The 21,377-nt window shown below is 49.6% G+C and overlaps 1 protein-coding gene across 13 annotated transcripts in view; it reads right to left on the reverse strand.

Moving 5' to 3' along the window:
• Positions 1 to 8,765: 8,765 nt before the first annotated feature.
• The window catches only part of DAB2IP (DAB2 interacting protein), a 306,469-nt gene continuing 293,857 nt past the window's right edge, over positions 8,766 to 21,377 (reverse strand). For 11 of the 13 annotated variants that reach the window (XM_083721658.1, XM_083721663.1, XM_083721657.1 and 8 more), the window contains 3 exons: positions 19,936 to 20,141; positions 17,167 to 17,254; positions 13,901 to 15,203 (listed from right to left, as the gene is read on the reverse strand). In XM_083721658.1, coding sequence (XP_083577784.1) covers positions 15,036 to 15,203; positions 17,167 to 17,254; positions 19,936 to 20,141 — 462 coding nt within the window. In that variant the 3' untranslated portion in view covers positions 13,901 to 15,035. Of the gene's footprint in view, positions 12,937 to 13,900; positions 15,204 to 17,166; positions 17,255 to 19,935; positions 20,142 to 21,377 lie in introns of those variants that run through there. The other 2 variants (XM_083721659.1, XM_083721656.1) reach the window with 1 other exon arrangement.

Raw genomic sequence — 21,377 nt, forward strand, 5'->3', positions numbered from 1 at the left:
CTTGGCAAGTTTAGATGGTGTCAAATACAGTGGTACCTTGGGTTACACACTCTTCAGCTTACATACGCTTCAGGTTACAGACTCCGCTAACCCAGAAATAGTGCTTCAGGTTAAGAACTTTGCTTCAGGATGAGAACAGAAATCATGCTCCAGTGGTGCAGCGGCAGCAGGAGGCCCCATTAGCTAAAGTGGTGCTTCAGGTTAAGAACAGTTTCAGGTTAAGTACGGACCTCTGGAAAGAATTAAGTACTTAACCCGAGGTACCACTGTACCACCTATAAAACATTTTCATCATATTCTCTTTGTTGGTGTAACAGGCAGTGAACCTGATGTCTGAATTAAAAAGTCTCTCCCACTGTTCTAATTGAATTGTATAGTCGATATCTTGGGCCCATTTGACCATTACCTCCTTTACTTTACTTCCTCTTTTTTGAGGTTCCATTATATTAGTAAGTCATAAATTTGAGATAGTAATTTCTTATTATTTTTTTCCAATACCGTATATAATTTAGAATCCTCCTTTCCAAATCATCTCTGTCTATCCGAATTAAATACACTGTTTAACTGATGATACTGAAGCCAATTGGTTACATTATGCCTTATCTCTTCTAACTGTTTCAACTTTAACTGGCCTTGATCTTCCATCAGTAATTGCCTATAGGTTGCCCAATTCCTCTCCATATTTAGTTTTTTGATAGCCAAGGCTTCCAACGGGGACAGCCACCATGTGGTTCTAAATGTGTTTGATATTTGGTCCATACTTTATAAAGAGCATTTCTGAGAATGTGGTTGTTAAACCCTCTGTGGACTTTAACCTTGTTCTATCCAAAGTAGGCATGCCACCCGTATATATTACTGTAGCTCTCCAAATCCAAAATATCCGTTTGTTCTAATAAGATCCAATCTTTTATTTGAAAATAATGCCTGAAGTGTAGGTGGGTTCCCACAAGGCAAAACACAGTGATGACAGCAAGAACCTTTATTGAACTACATGACTGGGGAACAGGGGCAAAGCAGCTGCTTATATACATACCTGAAAGCCTGGGCCACTCCCACTCCCAACATGATTGGCTGTCTAAAGTTCCAAGCTGCGAATCGTGACTCAAGAGCTCAAGGGCCAATGGCAGGCTCCCAAATCCTAAAATGTTCTGCGATTGGACATCATGTATCAAATCAGAACACAGCAGCTCAGAATCCTTAGTCCAGACTCAAGCTCAGGCAAACACAGACAACGGAATACATGGCACCTTACATTTCTTTCTGGAATGTTTCATCCATTAGTTTCCAAGGATGTTTTTAGAATGGCCCCTTTCATTTGCTACTGAAAACATTTTCTAGAATGCCCCCCCCCCATCTCCTTGCTTCTCCCACCCTTTAGAATGTGTAATGGGGTCACATGAAGGACCAGATTTATGTATAGGCTAAGTAGGCAGAAGCCTAGGGCCTCCAGATCTAGGGGGCCTCGCCAGCCTGCCTGCTCCCCAGCGCCGCAGACAGTCTTCCCTCTCCCCAAATTGCAAACCCAAGACTTCATGCAAGGGCATTTCTCCCCCATTTCAATGACATTTAGCTTCAAAAGGAAAGGCGGACTTGGGCATCTTCTTCCTCCATAATCCTCTAAGGGAGAGGTCACGTACTCAACTGGACACCACCCTCCCCCATAACCCTTGGGATATACTCACACGACACACTCTGGCCATGTGGTGCTATAACCAGGACCAGGCAGTGAGAAGTGAGGTTACAGGGAACGAGGCAGAGGGCCTTCTTGGTAGTGGCACCTGCCCTGAGGAATGCCCTCCCAGCGGATGTCAAGGCAATAAACAGCTATCTAACTTTTAAAAGACAACTGAAGGCGGCCCTGTTTAGGGAAGTTTTCAATGTCTGACACTGTATTGTTTTTAATATTTGGTTGGAAGCCACCCAGAGTGGCTGGGGAAACCCAGCCAGATGGGTGGGGTATAAATAAATTATTATTATTATTATTATTATTATTATTATTATTATTATTACACAACCTACAAGCCCCACATCATGTCAAGCTGGAGAAGAGGGCCAGCACCTCGCTTTGCAACGCAGCCCTGCTCTCCTACCGCATCCTTGAACAGCAGACTGTGGTGGCAGCGCTGTGTCCCAGACAGAAAAGACTTGCTCTCATGCATACAGAGTGGATTGCACATCTCAGCGAGTGAAATTAGGAAAGCATGATTAATGTTGATGAATCTGGGACTTGGGAGGGCTCTGCAGACCCTCCCCCTGACACTCTGCCTGCTTCTCTCCTTCCAGCCACCCCTTTCTCCCCAAACATACCCCTTCTCTCTCTCCCCCCGCCACTCCCTGCCTGGATCTGTCAAAATGATTTGCAACTCAGAGTCTCATTCTTCCCTGCTGACAACTCCTCTCCATGTGACATGCAGGCAGCCGGCCTGGAGACTATGGAGGCAGGGAGGCCTCAGCTGGCAGAGAGCGCTGCTGTCAAAAGCTCAGAGCTGTGCCTGTGCCACTTAGATTTCCAGGCATGCTGGGCTTCGTTCTAATGAAGCTGTAACTGAGCCCCCACCAAAGAGAGTTTATTCAAATCAAGGCACTCCTGAAACCCACACTTCGAGATGCATCAGTAGGATTCCGGCGTGGGATAGCAGTCAGAATTGTAGAATTCTCCCATCCCTCAGTGTCTGTGAATCCCCTGCCCTACACCAGCTCCACTCCCTCCCACTTCTCTTTCTCTCCACTTCCTTCCCACTGGGTTTTGCCAGAGACCCAGCAGAGCCCAGCTGAGCCCACGGCTTTGGGGCAAAGCAGCTAGTCTGTGTGCAAACCAGCAGGCGTTTGGAATGACCTTTCTCTGCCCATTAAGAGTTAATATCCCTGGCCAAATGCACCAGCCCTTTGGCTCAGTGTCAGGCAGGTCCTCTGGGTTTGAATTTTTTTCTCGGTGGTTATTTAGCGTTCTTAGTGGGAGAAGGAGCTGTTTACAGTTTCTGGCTCTCATGAAGATTTGAAAGAAAGGACCACATCTGAAGACTGCAGTTCCTGGAGCGAGAGCCACTCGCCATCAGCTTGGCCATTCCCACCCTTACATCTCTTGTCTGTCTTCAGAGCCAAAGGAGGGCGTCTCCAGGGGTGAAGTCAAGCTGCTGGGGCAGGGGTAGGCAACCTAAGGCCCATGGGCTGGATGTGGCCCGAGTGCCTTCTCAATCTGGCCGGGTGGATGGTTCAGGAAACAGTTACAGATAGGTAGCCGTGTTGGTCTGCCATAGTCAAAACAAAAAAAAATCCTTCCAGTAGCACCTTAAAGACCAACTAAGTTAGTTCTTGGTATGAGCTTTCGTTTTTGGTATCTGAAGAAGTGTGCATGCACACGAAAGCTCATACCAAGAACTAACTTAGTTGGTCTTTAAGGTGCTACTGGAAGGATTTTTTTTTTGTCAGGAAACAGTGTGTTTTTACATGAGTAGAATGTGTCCTTTTATTTAAAATGCATCTCTGGGTTATTTGTGGGGCCTGCCAGGTGTTTTTGCATGAGTAGAATGCGTCCTTTTATTTAAAATTCACCTCTGGGTTATTTGTGGGGCCTGCCTGGTGTTTTTACATGAGTAGAATGTGTCCTTTTATTTAAAATGCATCTCTGGGTTATTTGTGGGGCCTGCCAGGTGTTTTTGCATGAGTAGAATGCGTCCTTTTATTTAAAATTCACCTCTGGGTTATTTGTGGGGCCTGCCTGGTGTTTTTGCATGAGTAGAATGTGTGCTTTTATCTAAAATGCATCTCTGAGTTATTTGTGGGGCGTAGAAATTTGTTCATTCCCCCCCAAAAAAAATATAGTCCGGCCCCCCACATGGTCTGAGAGACAGTGGAAAAGGTTGCTGACCCGTGTGCTGGAGAATCACAGCGCCTGCTTGTGGCTGCTGAGACCCATAACTGCTCCCTCACACATTGTTTTTTTACAGCCTTCCCTATGTTGCTCGACTACAACTCTCATCTTGCTTGGCCATTGGCCATGTTGGCTGGAGATTGTGAGAACTTGCTTACCGCATGTTTCACTCTATAAGACACACTAGACCATAAGACGCACCTAGTTTTTGGAAGAGGAAAACAAGATAAAAAATATTCTGAATCCCAGAAGCCAGGACAGCAAGCGGGATCGCTGCACAGCGTGCAGCTTCTCCCAGGCAAGGGGAACCTTCATCCCCTGCCTGGGAGAGGCTGCGCACGGCTAAGGCTCCCCCAAGAAAAGGAAAAGCCCCCAAGAGCCGCACACAAGCTCCACGCGGCTCTTTAAAGGGAGCGCTGAGCAGAGCCTCCCGCCTGCATTCACTCCATACGACGCACACACATTTCCCCTTACTTTTTAGGAGGGGAAAAACACGTCTTATAGAGCGAAAAATACGGGACTTATTTATTGCATTTCTCTCCTGCTTTTTCCACCAAGGAGATCAAGATGACATGATTCTCCCCCTCCTCATTTAATCCCCACAACATCCCTGTGAGGTAGGTTAGGCTGAGAGTGGTAGAGACTGGGCCCCAAGGTCACCCAGTGGGAGCTTCAGGGCTGAGTGGGAATTTGAATGCAGGTCATCGTCTGGCACTCTAGCCACTACCCTGTGCTGGCTTTAAGTCCAAAAGTATATAAAGGGATACAGGTTCCCAAGCTGCGCCACAAACCATACATATGAACAGCAAACTTGTTCTCCCAGTGCCATTCTGATTCAGCCAAAATGATGCCCCTCCCCCACACACAAAGGAATCAGGATCATCATTGACCTGGGGTGCAGGGTGGGAGAGAAGAGACAGGTGGGGAAGAGGGAATGGAATAGCATCCCTTGGACCTGGAACAGGAGAATGCCCCCTGGAGCAACATTTTGTGGTAGTCCTATTTTACTCCTTTTGTTTCTAATGTTTTGGTTTCTGCAAGCAGAACCCCAGTTCAAGAGGGGCTGACCCCTCCAGGAGAGAGGGCAAAAACAGAAGTCTCCTAGCGCTCCACATGGGCCTCACTTCCTCTCCCAACCCAAGCGCCCTTGCCAACATTTTAGGGAGTCGCAGGCAAACTCGGAGGAGGTTCATTAGACGCTGGGAAGAATTAGCACCTGTGCCTCATTACGAGTGACATAATTAGCTCCTTGTAGGGTTGCAGGAGTCAGGCTGCTGACATCAAAACAAGCCAAGCCACTGGCAGCTAGGAAGACGTTGCCTTGCTGGGCCCAGGGAGCCAGGCAAAGCCTGTGCCAAGAGAGGAGCAGACGGCTTGGTTGGCACTGGTGTGTAGTTCCTGTGGCTAATGCCAGCCACCATTTGGGGTTACTCGCAGACAAGCTCCTCTCTCTCTTCTCCATTGCTTGGCTCTAGGCACATGAGTTCTGCTCCAAAGGCAAGGATTTCCACCAAAGGCAACCACCCCCTTTGCCCTCCAGTCCTGGGGAGACCACTTCTGTTGTGTCAGGAGCTGTGCCATAACCCAGGGGTCCCCAAACTAAGGCCTGTGGGCAATCGGCGCTGGAGACACTGGCCCTAGGCGCGGTAAGTTTGCTGACCCCTGCTATAACCTGTAGAATAACAGAGTGGCAGAGCTGGAAGGAATCCCCTGAAGGGTCATCTAGCCCAACCCCCTGCTGTGCAGGAGTCACAGCTGTATGAACGACTGCAAATTTGATTACAGCTGTTTTAAAGCAGCTGTTCAATAGCTGTCTGTCAGGGATGCTTTAGCTGTAATTCTTGCACTGCAGGGGGTTGGACTAGATGACCCTCAGGGTCTCTTCCAACTTTACAATCCTATGATCAAGTAGGCTGCCTGCTGCTGCTTCCCATTGTGCAGCTGCTGTGTCTTGACTGTCAGGAATCGTGTTGAAACACCCTTCCCCTGCAAATGCATATGGTTTGGCTCACTCCCAGCCGTGTGAAGAGGCTGTTAAGATCCTCAGGGGACCGAATCCTTTGCCTCTTGGCCACCCGTCCTTTGAGCCCCACTTTGGTTTGGGAGCCCCACTTTGGTTTTCAGGGTTAAGAACTAGAAACTTTGTTACTGTGCTTCGTTTTGACATAAAAGCAAAACCTGGAAACCACGAGTTTAAATTGTGTAGCTCTCCTGTGCACAGGGCATGGACTGTGAACCCCGACCTTTGGATAGTTTTAAAAAGCACAATTTGTCCTCTTCTCATGTTTGTTTCCCTTTTGTTAGTTGTTGTGGATACCTGATAACCACTGTGCCCACCCCCTTCCTATGCAAGGTCAAGGTGGTGGAGGAGGGAGGGAAATGCCCCCATTTTTGTGTGTGGATGTATTTGGCACCATGCCATTGACACAGTAATAGCACATCAGTGGCGCATTCATACTGGGCTATCGGTGTATCATTCGGCCTTGTAGGTTGTTTCGTGATGCTTCCCTGATGTTGCTGCACAATTGCTGTCTGGAGGGACTGTGTCGCAAGAAAAGTGGCACAAACGCTCCCAGAATATTTGAGGTACAAAAAGTTACAAGATTTCCGTAGGAATCCTGTTTCTTGCTCCAAAGCCCTGCCCTTTCCACCATCCATGCATCTCCAACTCCATCGGACGGGTTTTTCTACCAGTTTAGCTGCACTAGAAGGAACTGGCATTCTTACAAACATGCTTAGGAACGTCAGCAACTAAGCAATATATCAACAGCTTGAAAAAATAATATATAGAGGCAGCATCTACTTGTGTTCAGTGTTAATATGTGAATGAAGGTACTCCTGTATGTAAGAAGAGCCTGCTGGATTGGGCGACTGGCACATACAGTCCAGCATCTGTTTCTCACAAATACCAACCAGATGCCTCTATTGTAGGGTTACCAGACGTCCCTGGTTCCTGGGGACAGTCCCCAGATTTGCAAATCTGTCCCCGGGAAACGTGGCAGTGGCAGCCTCAGCAGCCCAGAGCCAGCCTGGTAGCGCAGTTGGCTCTGGTTGGCTTCAGGAGCTGCTCGCTGCTGCCGAAGTGGAACCGGGGACGTTCGGCAGTACAGATCTCCTGCCTCCCTCCCCCTTTGTTTTGACAGATTGGGGGGAGGCTTGGGAGTTGTGGGCGGGCCTCCCCTGGGCAGTCAAAACAAAGGGGGAAGAGGGCAGGAGATTCCCCAGTTTTTAAAAACTCTGCGTATTTATGTTTCACAGGGTGCGAAAGAAGGGCTTTGCACCTTGCCCAGCAAAGAAACTGTGTGGCTTGCGCCTCTCCTGGGCAATGGCGTGCCATCCGCCTGTGACTCCTGAGCCTTATTCGATCTCCTGCCCCATTCCCCCTTTGTTTTGACAGATCGGGGGAGGCTCGGGAGTCACGGGTGGACGGCGGGCCGTTGCCCAGTTTTTATGTTTCGCATTTATGTTTCACAGGGTGCAAAAAGGCTTTGCACCTATATAAAATATGCATGTGTGCATATTTTGGCCTCACCATCCCCACTACTGACTCCCTGCTGCTTCTCAGCTTAACAAAAATAAAAAAGTGTCCCTGGATTCATTGAAAAAAATCTGGTAACCATACTCTACAGGAAAACTTGCAAGCAGAACACGAGTACATGAGAACTGCACCTAGAACTGGGTGTGGCGAGTGCAGCTGAATGGGATACAGGCACGGGCATCTTGAGGAAGCACCATCCACCTTGGGTCTTCCCATAAGAAGCACGTCTAGAGTGAAAAACTATGGTGAAGCTCACTGTTTCACAGAACGTTGAAGAGTGAGAACCTGGAGGCTAAGAGAGAGGGTGTGTGAGAAGGAAAATGAATTGGTATCGATTTGTATATATTAGTAACTTTGTGTTAATTTAACAACTGTGTATTTTAGTAATACTTTAAGTTGTCTGTTGCTGTTTCAGTTTTTTGTACACTGCTTAGATATTAAGAGCCAAATAATAAAATAATCAGAGTTCTCCCATGGTTTCCAGCAACTGGTATTTGGAAAAATTGCCACCTCCAACTGTGGAGGCAATGCGGAGCCTGTGTAGATAGTAGTCACTGACAGCCTTTTCTTCCTCCATGAATTACAGTGGTACCTCAGGTTAAGTACTTAATTTGTTCTGGAAGTCCGTTCTTAACATGAAACTGTTCTTAACCTGAGGTATCACTTTAGCTAATGGGGCCTCCCGCTGCTGCTGCGCGATTTCTGTTCTCATCCTGAGGTAAAGGTCTTAACCCGATGTACTATTTCTGGGTTAGCGGAGTCTGTAACCTGAAGGGTCTCTAACCCGAGGTACCACTGTAGTCCAATCCTCTTTTAAAGCCATCTAGGTGGTGTTCATCACTGCCTCCTAGGTGAGGGAGCTCCAAAATTTAACTGCACTGAGGGAAGAAAAACTTTCATGTCTTGAATCTCCCAACACTACACACTGTGCTTCATTGAGTACTAGTGTTGTGAGGGAGACAAGCTTTTCTCTCTTTTCCCTGGCATGTATAGTTTTAGAAACTTCTGTCCTGTTGCCTCTCACGTGCCTTTTCTCTAAACAGAAAAGTCTCAAGCACTGCCCCTTTTCCTCACAGGGGAGTTGCTCGGTTCTGTTTATTTCTGTTGCCCTTTTCTGAACCATCCTTTTCAAGGTGAGGCAACCAGAACAGGGCACAGAACTACTCCAGAAGTGGTAGCCCCATAGATTTATGTGCTTTTGACCCCCCCAAGATTGGGGTGCGGGAGTTCTTAAACCAGCCACTTCCCATAGTCCCTGACCAACTCCCTGCGTGACAGAGAAGTCACAAAAAATCATGGGCCAAAGGCCAATCCCTCGTTTGGCGTGAAAAAGCACCCCACAGAGAGAATCTTGGATAAAATAGCTAAATAAATCTTTAATATTTTCTAATTGCAAATGTACATAAATTGCACACTCAAATCAATTCATTATCCCCCCCCCCCGACACCAACTACGTTCTCTGTACATTATTACACGGTGGTGGTTGTTTTTAAAAGAGCATGAAAGAGATTTGGCCAGCCTGGCTCCTTACGTTTCATATTATCAGCATCAATACTTTTTTTTTTAAAAAAAACATACTTACAAAAAATTTATTATTATTTGCTTTGTTTCCTTTGTAATAGGGTATAAAACATCATTTTAACTCCTTTTTGATAGGAACTAGGATTAACCTAAGCAGATATACAGAGATAAATTGAGAGAGGGGTGTATTTTCAGACACAGTGATGCAGAAATGAAAGGGCAGCGGTTGCAGGGGGAACCAACCTAAACAGGTGGACACGGAGACTTGTGAATATTGGGTGTCAAAACACAGAATGTTTACAGCTCACACAGACCTGGAAGGGTTTGTTCTGGAATTGCTGTGTAAGACTGCTCAGTCCATCTTCCTTGCATTGGGTTCCGAACATGTATGTGCAATAATTTAAAGGCTTGCCCTTTTGGTTCCTGCCCTGTTTTAGCTAATCAAGAACACCTTCCCATTTTGACTCCAACTATAGGGCTTTCAGTTCTGGGATGCCTGCCCAGGGACTATTCAACTGGAAGCATGTGTGGGCAGAGTCCTTCCAAGCAGCTCATGTGACAAGAGACCTCACCACTTTTCTGAACTCGGCCTAAACTGGACTAAACTGTGCAGGTTAAGGACCGGCTTGCTGGGGAATCTTAAACCCAAACCATTCTGCTGTTTCCTCCTGCACTCTGGCCATGGGTGGTTCTCGCCTGTGGAATAGCTTGGGGTTGTTGGTTTTTTGCAACAGGGGCAGACTAACCATCTTTCAATGACAAACACACAACAGTTCTGCTGGATTAGCTGCTTTCTCCAGCTGGATTTAGCAGTTTGGTGGAGCAGGTAGAGAGGAGTTGAGGCTGCCAGTGAAGCTGGATAAAGTGGCGGATGGGCACTATTTCCTGCTGCCCCCATGGAAATCAATCAGAAACAGACATGCCCCTGGCGCCTGCGGGTTTTCCACTTGTTCCAAAGCAGGTGAGATACATCTCTGTCCAGTTCCCTTTTCCAGTGTGCAGCTGCCCTTCCCCTTGAAACAAATCAGGCAATGTGCTTGTGAGCTGGGTTGTACATAGTGGCACTCAACCAGATCAGACTCTTTCTACTGTCATGATTTTTTGTTTTTTGTTTTTACACAAATGCAAACTCCTGCCTGTTAACTGTAGTACCCAATTTATGGTGTGTGTGTGTGTGTGTGCGTGCGCGCGCACATTGCGGCATCTCCACCAAATTCCATTGGAGCTACAGAGATGACCTGATCCACCTGCAAGTCAAGGCTTTGAAGCAGGGCTTGTGCGTGGGTAAAAGCAGATTATGAGAATCCACACTGAAAGATGCATTGCACCACACACCAGATTTACACCAGGAGTGGCTCCTGATCGAAATACGTGAAGATCTAGGATATATTATTTCATGGTGGGAGTTTAGATTTTTTGCATGTGGCCTCTGGGTTTGCTTGCGCTCCCTTATCACACCACCTGCCACGATCCCCAGGGCAAAAGGAAAGATGAGGGCAACTTGTGTGTGGCTCCTGTTTGTTCCTTGCCTCTTCCAAGCCATCCATGTCTCCACTGAGCTTGCTGAGCCCAGATGGGTGTTTATTATGGGACAAGTGCAGGAAAAGGGTGACACTCCCTTCTTTTTGGCACTACTCATAGAGGACATAAAACGGCATTGAAACAAGATCCTGCATTTTTCTCCCATTTAATCCAGATTTCCCCTTTCCGAGGATTTGGCAGGCCAATAAATAACCAAATAATTAATTAAATTAAAAAAATGGTGCCATACCTCAATGATTCACCTGCAGATTAGGCCCTGCTCAGGAACCCCCTTGATCTCTTGCAATCTGGAATTGGAGGCTGGATTGGAACAAGCAATCCCATTTCCCCACCCCACACTCCCAAGATCCAGTGGATTCCAAAGCCAACCACTGATGGCAAAACTAGGAGCTGGAGTTCTACCGCCCATTAAGAGCTACAATGGCAATCTGAACTTGGTAGCTGTGTGAGCCCCATTTCCACACCACTGTGTACGTAGCCAGTAACAGCAGACTGCAGATCTTGGCCAAAGCAGCCACACCAATTGGAACTGAAAATTGCTTTGTACAGTCGTTAGGCAAAAATGGCACATTTTACAATCACACACTCGAGAACATCTTCGTTGGCTTACAAAAGAGAACCTGTACGATTTCTAGTCATAAAGATCTGTGTATTATCATCATCATCAATAATAATAATAATAATAATAATATTAATAATAATAATAAAAAAGACTTACAGATTGTTTGCATTATATAACAAGTTCTTACAGCAGAAAGCTCGAGAAAGAGGAAGAAAGGCTCCAGGGCCATGTTTCTTTTCTGCACGGTGGACGCAAACTGTTGGGGGGCGGCAGAAATTAAACCGAGCAGGGCAGGGGGAGCGGCGTAAGAGTGTTTGGCTGGTGGCAAGCTACTGCCCCTTGTGCCTTTTGCACGGCTTTAAGAAGGACAACAGGAGCCGCCAGTGGAAAGCCCCAAGAGAGAGGTTGCACGGAGTTTGAGATCTGTTTGCTAAGGCGCTCTGGGCCTTTCTTCTTGAGCCTTGAGCCTGGGGGGGGGGGGGATGACTGCAAACTGCTGGGAAGAACCAACCCCCCCCCCCAAGGACCAGCTTCCTCTTCTGCAGGAAAACCAAACCTGTTAAAATGACTTCGGAGAAGGAGCAAGTAACATCTCCACTGAGCACGAGAGCTGTGTCAAAGGGGGGTGCCAGGAAGAGCGCAGGAGAGGTCATCTGTTAAGCTACCATGGGCATACACCAACGGACGTATTGACCTCTGTATGCAAGCGCAGAACTGGAAGATTTGGGTACTAGAGGTGCCCAGGCAACAGGACCTCTCCTCCGCGAAAGACCCCCACCCTGCAAACCCTAAACCAACAGTGGTGGGCCATGGGCGGGGGGAAGTAGCTGCTCTAGAAGTGCCTATAGGGACCACTCCCCACTAGAACTCCTCCCTGGCATTTTAAAAGGTGCACATTCAAAATGTTTACAACCCCCACCCCCTGCCCGCACAAAAAAGTCTCTTGCAAAGAGGGGTTCCTGCCAGGGGTTACGCATCCTGCATTTAAAATCTTATACTGAGAACCTTGCAATACCTTCCACAGGACTTGTTATTTGGACAGATCTCATTCCGGGACATGAACTCAGACAGTGCCCTGATCTATTAAATCTTTTCCCCATCCGTACAGGTGACTTGGTGGCATGTTTTTGGTTTTGTTTTTTTGCGGGGTGGGGGGCAAGTATAAGGAGGCAGGGAATTCTTAAGGTTCACACATTCAGCGGTGCTTGTTTTATGCTAGTGGTTCATCGGCACCCCTTGCAGAGATCAGGGTGCATCAAAACAAGCTGATTGTCTGAGGCCGCAGACTGTTCGGGCCCTTATGGACTCACGGGGCATAGTAAAGTAGGGCTGCAAGTTTTCAAATTAGATTTGAAACCCCATCTCCTGTGGGGCGGGGAGAGGGGAGAAGTTCGTTCTTGTAACAGTCCACGTTTCTGAGGGCTGGGTACAAGGTTTGTGCTGGACCTATGGGCTTGGTGCGTGGCAGCACAAAACCATGTTGGAGCCACGAGGAATTCAAGGAAGTCCCAGTTCTTCCAAGACTGTGTGTGCATGAACACGTTCTCTTTAAGAGGGGCTCCTCGGCTCCCCTACGCTTTGATCCACCCACCGCTGTGACGCATGGGCTGATAAGGCGGTGAGGAATCCTCAGGACTAAGCACCAACAAATCAACCCACAAGCTGGTTGGAGGTTAGTAAGCACAGCACCCGCCCCCTGCCATGATGCTGCTGTGACCCCTTCCCTGGAGGGCAAGGGTTAGTTAGGAACCACTAATCCTGGGCTGATGGCGATCCTGACAGGGGGAGACATTTTTCAGAAGCTGCCGTCCTTGCTCCACTCCCCATTAAAACAGGATAGTATTCCAGAAACTGGACTGCTTGGGGTTTATTTTTTGGACTGTTTTTATTCCTAACGCAGACTGTGGAAGAAAAGAGATAACAGTTACCGATCTTCATGCTTCTGTGAGGCCGGTTCCCCACCCCTTCATTGTCCACCTCATCCGGCTGTTTAGCGGCGATGCCATCAGCAGCAAAGGCTTCACGCAACACAACCCTTTCCACTAACAAACCTCCAGAAAGCTAAACTATGCCAGAAAAGAGAGAGAGAGAGAGAGAGAGAGAGAGAGAGAGAATGTGTGTGTGCGTGCATGAGTGCAAGTTTGGGGTATGTGGGAGTGCTGCCCATCTGAAGTACAACCTCCACCCTCGTTCAGGTGAAGGACCTCTGATGCTAAAGTGTAGCCGAGAGAGCTTCTTGCAAATGGGTACCTTAACCTAAGTTGGCAGATCTGCAAAGAGGAACATGGGGTGTTGTTGCTGCTACATCGTTTTGCATCATTAATGGCACGTCATTAATGCCTTGATTTCCCCACTTGTCAAATGAAGAGATTGGGGAACAGGCAGCACGGATCTGCCTCTACATATTCTACATTGCACTTGGCCCTGCACACTTGTGTGACTTGGGAGTCTTCATAGACATGTTTCTCTTATAGTTTATAGACAACTAGCGGGAGGGGTAAAGGCTTCCTGGTCTTCTGCCACATCTCAACAACCTCATGACATCCTGTACAGTGCCTTGGCCTGAGTCAGGCCATGTGCCAGTCTACTTCAGTACTGTCTGCACTGATTGGCAGCAGCTCTCCAGGGTTTCCTTCCCAGCCTTACCTTAGAAATGTTTTCAGGGGTTGAAACGGGGTGTGCTTAACATACAAAGGAGATGCTCTGTCCCCTAAGCTAAGAACTACCCATAACCTTCTGCATGCTCTGCCAGTGAGCTACAGTCCATTACCACAAGTGTTCACCGAGTTGGCACAATCTGGAGCAAGACAGGCAAATCTCTGCCACCTCCCAGACTTTTTGCTCCAGTGTCCCAGTTTGTGGCCCAGCTACTCTCCAGCAACTTTGTACATATATTAGGTATGTTGCCTTAGGAATGGAGGAAGCTGCTATAAACTGAATCAGACCATTGGTCCACCTTTCTCAACACTGCCTGTTCTGACTGGTGGAGGCTCTCTCCTGGCCCTACACATTGGGGATTGAATTTAGGACCTTCTGCAGGCAAGAAAGATGCTCTCCCCCTTAAGCAGCAACTCTCCAGGCTCTCATGCAGAAATGGGCCTCTGGGGTCATCTATCACCTAGCCCTTTGGGAGACGCCACTGGGTGACTGGCCCGGGAACCTTCTGCATGCAAAGCAGATGCCCTGCAACTGAGCTATGAGCAGTCTGATCACTGGCTACTGCAGAGGTCATTCTGGAGCTCCTTTCAAGCTCACTGTGATGGCTGTGTGTCCCCCCCCCCCACCTTGTGTGGAGGCATGGCTTGAAGGACACCTTCAAACGCCTGTGTGGAATTCCTACAGGTGAAGCATAATCTGGAGGTGGGGTTTCCATTCATCCTTCCTCTCTGCCCTCCTGGGGAATGACCTACACCTGTGAGGAGAGGCCAGGGCGAATCCCAAAGCAGAGGCGGCAACGGGCGATGGCCAGCAGCGAGACGCAGCTAGAGAGAACACCCCAGCGTGGCAGGGCAGGGCTCCCCAGCGACGCAGCTGGGCCAGTGGCGGGCGGCGGTTTGGTCCTGCAACCTTTTGCACAAGTCCTGCTAGCTTGTCCCTCGGCCTCTAGCGGGCTCCTGAGGTGTGTCCTTCAGGAAGTAGAAAAGGGCGGTGACTCTCCCCCTGCAATGATCTGCTCCGCACGGTCGATGGTCTCCTCGTCCCTCGAACTCGGGGTCGGGCTGGGGGGACGTCAGGGCTCCCCGTCTTTGGCGAAAGAGGGCTGTGGGGTTCTCTCTTTCCTCCCCCGCTCAGGGAGGGCTGGTGGGCGGGGAGGAAGCACCAAGCACCCTTGCAACGTGGTGGCTCACCCTTCCTTCCTGCCGCCGCCGCCGCCGCCGCTCTCTCTGCCCGGGCTCTCCTCCTCTCTTTCTCTCCTCCTCCTCCTCCTCCTTCCTCTCCTCTCCTTCCTCTCTCCTTTCCTCTCAATCTCCCTCAGCAGCAGCCGCCAACTCCCACCGGGCTAACAATTGCTGCTGTTTCGGAATTCGCCGTTCTCGGTAATCTGCAATTTAGTTGGGTTGGTAGGGGAGATCCCGTTACGGGTCTGCGAGCTGTACCTCTCTTTCAGCTGGGTGAGGGCGCTCATGAGCCGTGCATTGGCTGCATCCAGGGAGGCAATGCGCTTTTCCTGCAGCGGAAGGGGGAGAGAGAAAACAAAACAGAGAGAGAGGGAGAAAGAGAGAGAGAGAGAAAGAAAAAAAGAGACCAGCATTGGAACAGGGGGAGCTGCCTCTCGCCCAGTCAGATCTGGGGGTTGTTTTAACCATCCAAGTTACTGTCCATCACTGCCTCCTAGGGAAGCGAGTGCCATGGTTTAACTCTGCATTGCATGAAGGAGTCCTTCCTTTTCGCTGTCCTGAATCTCCCACCACTCAGCTTCATTGGATATCCACGAGTTCTAATGTTTTGAGACAGTGAGAAAAGCTTGCTTCTCTCTGCTTTCTGCATGCAGTACAGTCATACCTCATGTCACGTTTGCTTCAGGCTGCGCATTTTCAGGTTGCGTCCCGCGGCGACCCGGAAGGAACGGAACAGGTTACTTCCGGGTTTCGCCGCTCGCGCATCCACGCAAAAAAAATGACACCACGCACATGCGCAGAAGCGGTGAATTGCGACCCGCGTATGTGCAGGCGTGGGTCGTGTTCTGATCAGGTTGCAAACGGGCCTCTGGAACGGATCCCATTCGCAACCAGAGGTACCACTGTAAATGATTTTATACACTTCTATCATTTTGTTCAATTTTGTTCAATTTTTCTCTAAACCAAAACCTGTGGCCTTTCCTCATTTTGTGTGTGTGTGTTTCCCTCCATCCCTTTGATCATTTCTGCTGTTCTTTCCCAGATCTTTCCCAGTTTTTTGAGGTGAGGCCACCAGAACTGCACACAGAACTCCAAATGCAAAGGGGTTTTCAAAAAAAATAAAAATCGCAGGGAGCGAGGAAGCCAAGAGGAGACTGAGCAGGCAGGATGGGGAGAGATCTGCATCTCACCTCTGTGTGTGCCTGTGCGTACACACTCCAATGTGTATATAATGGCAGCTCAGTGTGTGAATATACTTGCCAACTGGGCCACTGCTGGCATATGGCTCCTGGAGATGCTGGAAAGGTGGTGAAGCAGCCCTCAGTCTCCATCACACAGACCATTAAGAGTCTGAAAATTCTTGAACTGATGGACAACCCCAAGCTGTGTGTTTGATACTTATTTCCTTCCTCCTCCGTTGTATAAGAGAGTTGGGGTGTGGATGTTGGTGGGGCAGGGGTGGCCCCCCACCCAGGGAGCAGGAAAAGCAGAATGCCTGTGACAAAAGGCCACAACCTCCCTCCACTTTCTCTACCTGCCTGTGCACAGAGTGTGCCCAAAGCCCTTTGCCTTGGGCCAAAGCCATCTGCAACAGGCTGATGAAGATCTCCCGGAGACTTGTCTGATTTTCGATATTGAATAGTGCCCAGAGACTAATTAAAGAACCAGCCAAGCGGTGCCTTTGCATAGGCCAGCAGTTTCTCTGATTGCCTGCTAATGGCGCAGAGCAGCAAGGAAGGGCCATGTCTTCGAAATTAGAAGCTGAGCAAATCCCCAGAGCCTGCTCAGATAATAGACTCTCTCTCCACCGTCCCCAGTGCTCTGCCTGCAAAACCATTCACCAATCCCCTGTGGGCAAGGTCACAGCCTCCAATCCGGGCCTCTGCGTAGCCTGGCGGGCAGAGACAGAGCAGGCAAAGATTTCTCTCTCCCGTCGCTGGCTAAATTTACAGCTGCTAAATAGCAGAGGAGCATGGACAGGTTTGAGAAGCTGGCAACACAGGCATGGCAACGGGCAAGGAAGCATAAGGACAACATCCTGCCCGCACAGCAGCCAGTAGATGCCCCAATGTGAAATCTGCAAGCAGGACCAAAGCACAAGAGCAACACTGTCCCCTCCTGTGGCTTCCAGCAACTTATATACAGAAGCACTGCTGGCTAGTAGCCAGCAAAGTGTTGTGACAACTCTGGAGCTGCTTGGTGCTATAGGAACAAAATGTGTGCCTTCCTGGTAGACAGGTGCTGCAGGAGACCTGTGGCGGATCCAGGTGAGCTTTGCTTGCAGGCACCTACCTGTGCGTCTATGATCTTCTGCTTGGAGTCCACAGCTGCCTGCATTTCTGCGTGATCTTTTTTCAACTCCTCCTCCACTGACATCAGCCTGTTGGTGGAAAATTTGCAATAGTTTCAAGTCTAACGGTCCTCCTTTGCTGGTTGTTTTTTTTTTTTTTTTGGCAATTTATAACCCCCACACCAATTTGTGGCTACATGCCTGGAGCAAACCATCAAAGCAAGGTTGGAAACTTGCTTAGGGCAAAAGGGTAGGAGGCTGAGGACATCTGGAGTGTGCTGCAGCTGGATCCAGCCAAAGGGGCAACGGTAGGGGCTGAACCAATCTGTGGATCACCAGGATGAAAGCCTGGAATTTCATCACAAACCCGGGAGGGAGGGGGTGGGGGGCTGTCCCATGGCTGATGAACCCCACTGCAACTGTCTCCTTTTCAGACATCCTTGGAGTATTTCAAAAACCTATACAGTCATACCTTGGGTTACAGACACTTCGGGTTGCGTGATTTTGGGTTGCGCCGAACCCGGAAGTACCGGACTGGGTTACTTCCAGGTTTCGGCACTGCGGACGCTGCAGGTTGTGAACATACTTCCCGCACAGATCATGTTTGCAACCTGAGCGTCCACTGTACCCCAAATTTAAAAGTGAAATGAATTATCAAGGTAGCATCCAGCATAAAAAAACCCCCTATGGCAGGGGTCAGCAACCCGCGGCTCCGGAGCCGCATGTGGCTCTTTTACACCTTTGCCGCGGCTCCAGGGCAGATACTAGCAAGGGGAGGAGGAGCACTGTGTGCCCCGACACTCCCCACTGTGGCGGGCGCTGTACTGGCTGTGACGTCGCATGGGGGCGGTGCGTGCGTTAGTCACGCACCGTCCCGATGTCACCTTCCCTCCTGCTGTCGGACCGTGGCTCCAGAGATATATTTGTTTTAAATGTCGCAATGGTTTTGCGGCTCCCAGATTTTTTTTTCTTCGGAAATGGGTCCAAGTGGCTCTTTTTGTCTTAAAGGTTGCAGACCCCTGCCCTATGGACTATAAACTTAGTTATGGTGTTCTAATTAAGGGGTGGAATTCAGTTTATGAATCCCTTCAGAGGAAGCTCCAGTGGGGGCGGTGCGGAGGTGGTGGGGTTTAGGGAGAACCACCAAACAGCACACAGGGGGGAGTGTGTCTGGCAAGCTGAAATGGTTGCCCACATGGAATGAAGGCTTTAGTGCGATACTGAATTCCTCCACAAGTTTAGTTTAGTTTAATTATTGCATTTGTATCCCACCTTTTTCTCCAAGGAGCTCTAGGGGGTGTACCTAGTTCGCACCCTTATTTAGTCCCCACAACAAGCCTGTGAGGTAGGTTAGGCTGAGAGATGGTAGCAAGTGGCTCAGGGCCACCCTCTAGTTGGTTTCACTCATGGCCAAGTAGGGAGTTGAACCCTGGTCTGCCAGGTCCTGGTCTGACACTCTAAGCACAACACTGCACTGGCTCAGGTGTGGTGCTATGACCAGTTTAAGGCTGGTGGGGCAAGTAGGCTGTTCAGTCGTGAGGCCAGGGAAGCCCCCTCTGCACTCGAGCAACGTGTTGGCTAGACTAGGGAACCGGGTGTCAAATCGTCAGCTTTATACTGCCAGGGAGAACCTGATCGGCCACCTTGGGTCACCTGAACGTCAGAAGCTGCAGGACCACTCCTGGGCCACTTGTGATGCTGCAACACAGCAAAAATCAAGTCCTCACAGGTGCCTATTCTGACTCTAACCCAGGAGTCAGCAAGGTTTACCTCATCTGGGCCAGGTCACTCCAGTGGAGATCCCTCTGTGGGCCAGATCGCGCATCCGCAATTTCCAGCGTCTGCGCAGACACAATTTCCAGCATCTGTGCATGTGCAGACGCAATTTCTGGTGCTGCGGAAGTGAGTCCCGCGTCACGCTGGTTAAGTGCAGCGCACGGGGACTCACTGAGCGTGTGGCTTCATTCAGGAGCAGCTTGTGGGCGGGTTAAACAACCTCCGTAGGCCGCTTGTGGCCCATGGACCTTAGGTTGCTGACCCATGGGTAGGCAAACTAAGGCCCGGGGGCTGGATCTGGCCCAGTCACCTTCTAAATCCGGCCTGCGGACTGTCTGGAAATCAGTGTGTTTTGACATAAGTAGAATGTATCCTTTTATTTAAAATGCATCTCTGGGTTATTTGTGGGGCATAGGAATTGGTTCGCCCCCCCCCCAAATAGTCCGCCCCCCCACAAGCTCTGAGGGACAGTGGACCGGCCCCCTGCTGAAAAGGTTTGCTGACCCCTGTGTCTAACCACGACACTCAGGGCCTTTCTCCTGCGTGCATCCAGCTGGGGTCTTGAGTTGTTTCACTGCCTGAGGTGAGACAGGAAGCGGCTTCCCTGCCACCATCCCTTCCCTTACCTGGTTCGCACAGTAGCGCCCATGATGCAGTGATGACAATGGTGGGTTTTGGCAAGATCTCGCACAGCGCGAGAGAGACCTTGCTAAATTTCGGCGACATCTCACAGAGCATGCACACTATCTTGCGAGATTTAGGCGAGATCGCACAGAACACATGTGAGATCTTGCAAGATCTCACAAAGCGCATGGGATATTGCAGGGTGCAAGAGATCTTGCGAGATTTCAGTGGGCTCTTGTGAAGGCCTTGCAAGATTTCGGTGATACATGGCGGAACGGAGGGGGTCTCACCGGAAGCCACCAAGATGGCTTTGCCCACGGGGTTCCGCATCCCAAGATGGCTGCCTCAGCCTGTCTCAGGGCCCCTCCTACCTGCTGATGATGCCCTTCATCTGGATCTCTTTGTCTTCCTGCTGCCGCCGCAGACGCTCCTCACTCTCCTCCAGCCGCGCCTGATACTCCAGCACCAGCTTCTGAGTATTCTCCTCCTGGCACTTGAAGCGAGCTTCGTACTCCTCCAGCTTCTTGTTCGAGATGCGTAGCTTGTCCTGCAGGACCACCACGTCCTGCTGATACTGCTGTTGTGCAGGAAACATGCAGGAGAAAGGGCTGTGAGCACCCTCGCCACCCAGTGACTCCCCTGCTCCACACAGCATGGCGGGGCCCGTGCCAGCAACCACACCCACCCCGGTCAGCCGCTCAAAGCCATCTCCTCCAAGCCACCACTGGAGCAGCGCCACCTGTCCACAGGTACGTGTGTGTTTTGCACACTGGAAAGACTCCATATGGAATCATGGAATTGGAAGGGGCCTAGCGGGTCCTGTAGCCCAACTCCCTGCAATGAGGGGATTTCAGCTTAGTGTGGGGGAAGGCAGGAGCAAGGCAAGTCATAGTGGGAGGTGTGTGTGTGTTCTGATTTTGGGCACTTCTTCTGACAGCGGTTTACAACGGGTGGGTGTGGAGAGGCAACACACAACCTACGCTCCTCCAGATTTTGCTGGACTACAAGAAATCTGCTTCCGGGCCAGGTTCAAGGTGTTAAAGGTAAAGGTAAAGGTACCCCTGATCATTAGGTCCAGTCATGGCCGACTCTGGGGTTGCAGCGCTCATCTCACTTTATTGGCTGAGGGAGCCGGTGTACAGCTTCCAGGTCATGTGGCCAGCATGACTAAGCCGCTTCTGGCGAACCAGAGCAGTGCATGGAAATGTCATTTACCTTCCCACCGGAGCGGTACCTATTTATCTACTTGCACATTGATGCGCTTTTGAAGTGCTAGGTTGGCAGGAGCAGGGACTGAGCAATGGGAGCTCACCCCGTTGCGGGGATTCAAACCGCCGACCTTCTGATCGGCAAGCCCTAGGCTCTGTGGTTTAACCCACAGCGCCACCCATGTCCCCAAGGTGTTAGAAGTTAGTATATAAAGCCTTTAACAACTTGGGCCTAGTTTACACGCCTTACCCCAAAAGGCACCCACTTGACTGCTTTGACAGGGAGAACTGGCACCACTACAGGTGCCACATAAAACCCAATTGTTTAGTGTGGCAGCACCTGCACTTTGGAACTCCCTGCCTATTGATACCAGGCAGGTCCCTTCGCTGTATTCTTTTCAGTGCCTGCTAAAAACATTCCTGTTTAGACAAGCCTTAGCCTTTTTTCAGAATTTTCTCTGTGTTTTAAACTATTGTAGTATTTTTTTCTTTTTCATAAACTGCCTTGAGGCTTGTTTCTTTACAATCAAATGGGGTGCAAATTTTATGAAATAAATACACATGCTGGCTCCTAGGAGCTGGATTCCCTTATTTACCTAGTCTTG

Source organism: Podarcis gaigeae (genome assembly GCF_964106915.1).
Source record: "Podarcis gaigeae genome assembly, chromosome: Z".
Lineage (NCBI taxonomy): Eukaryota > Metazoa > Chordata > Lepidosauria > Squamata > Lacertidae > Podarcis > Podarcis gaigeae.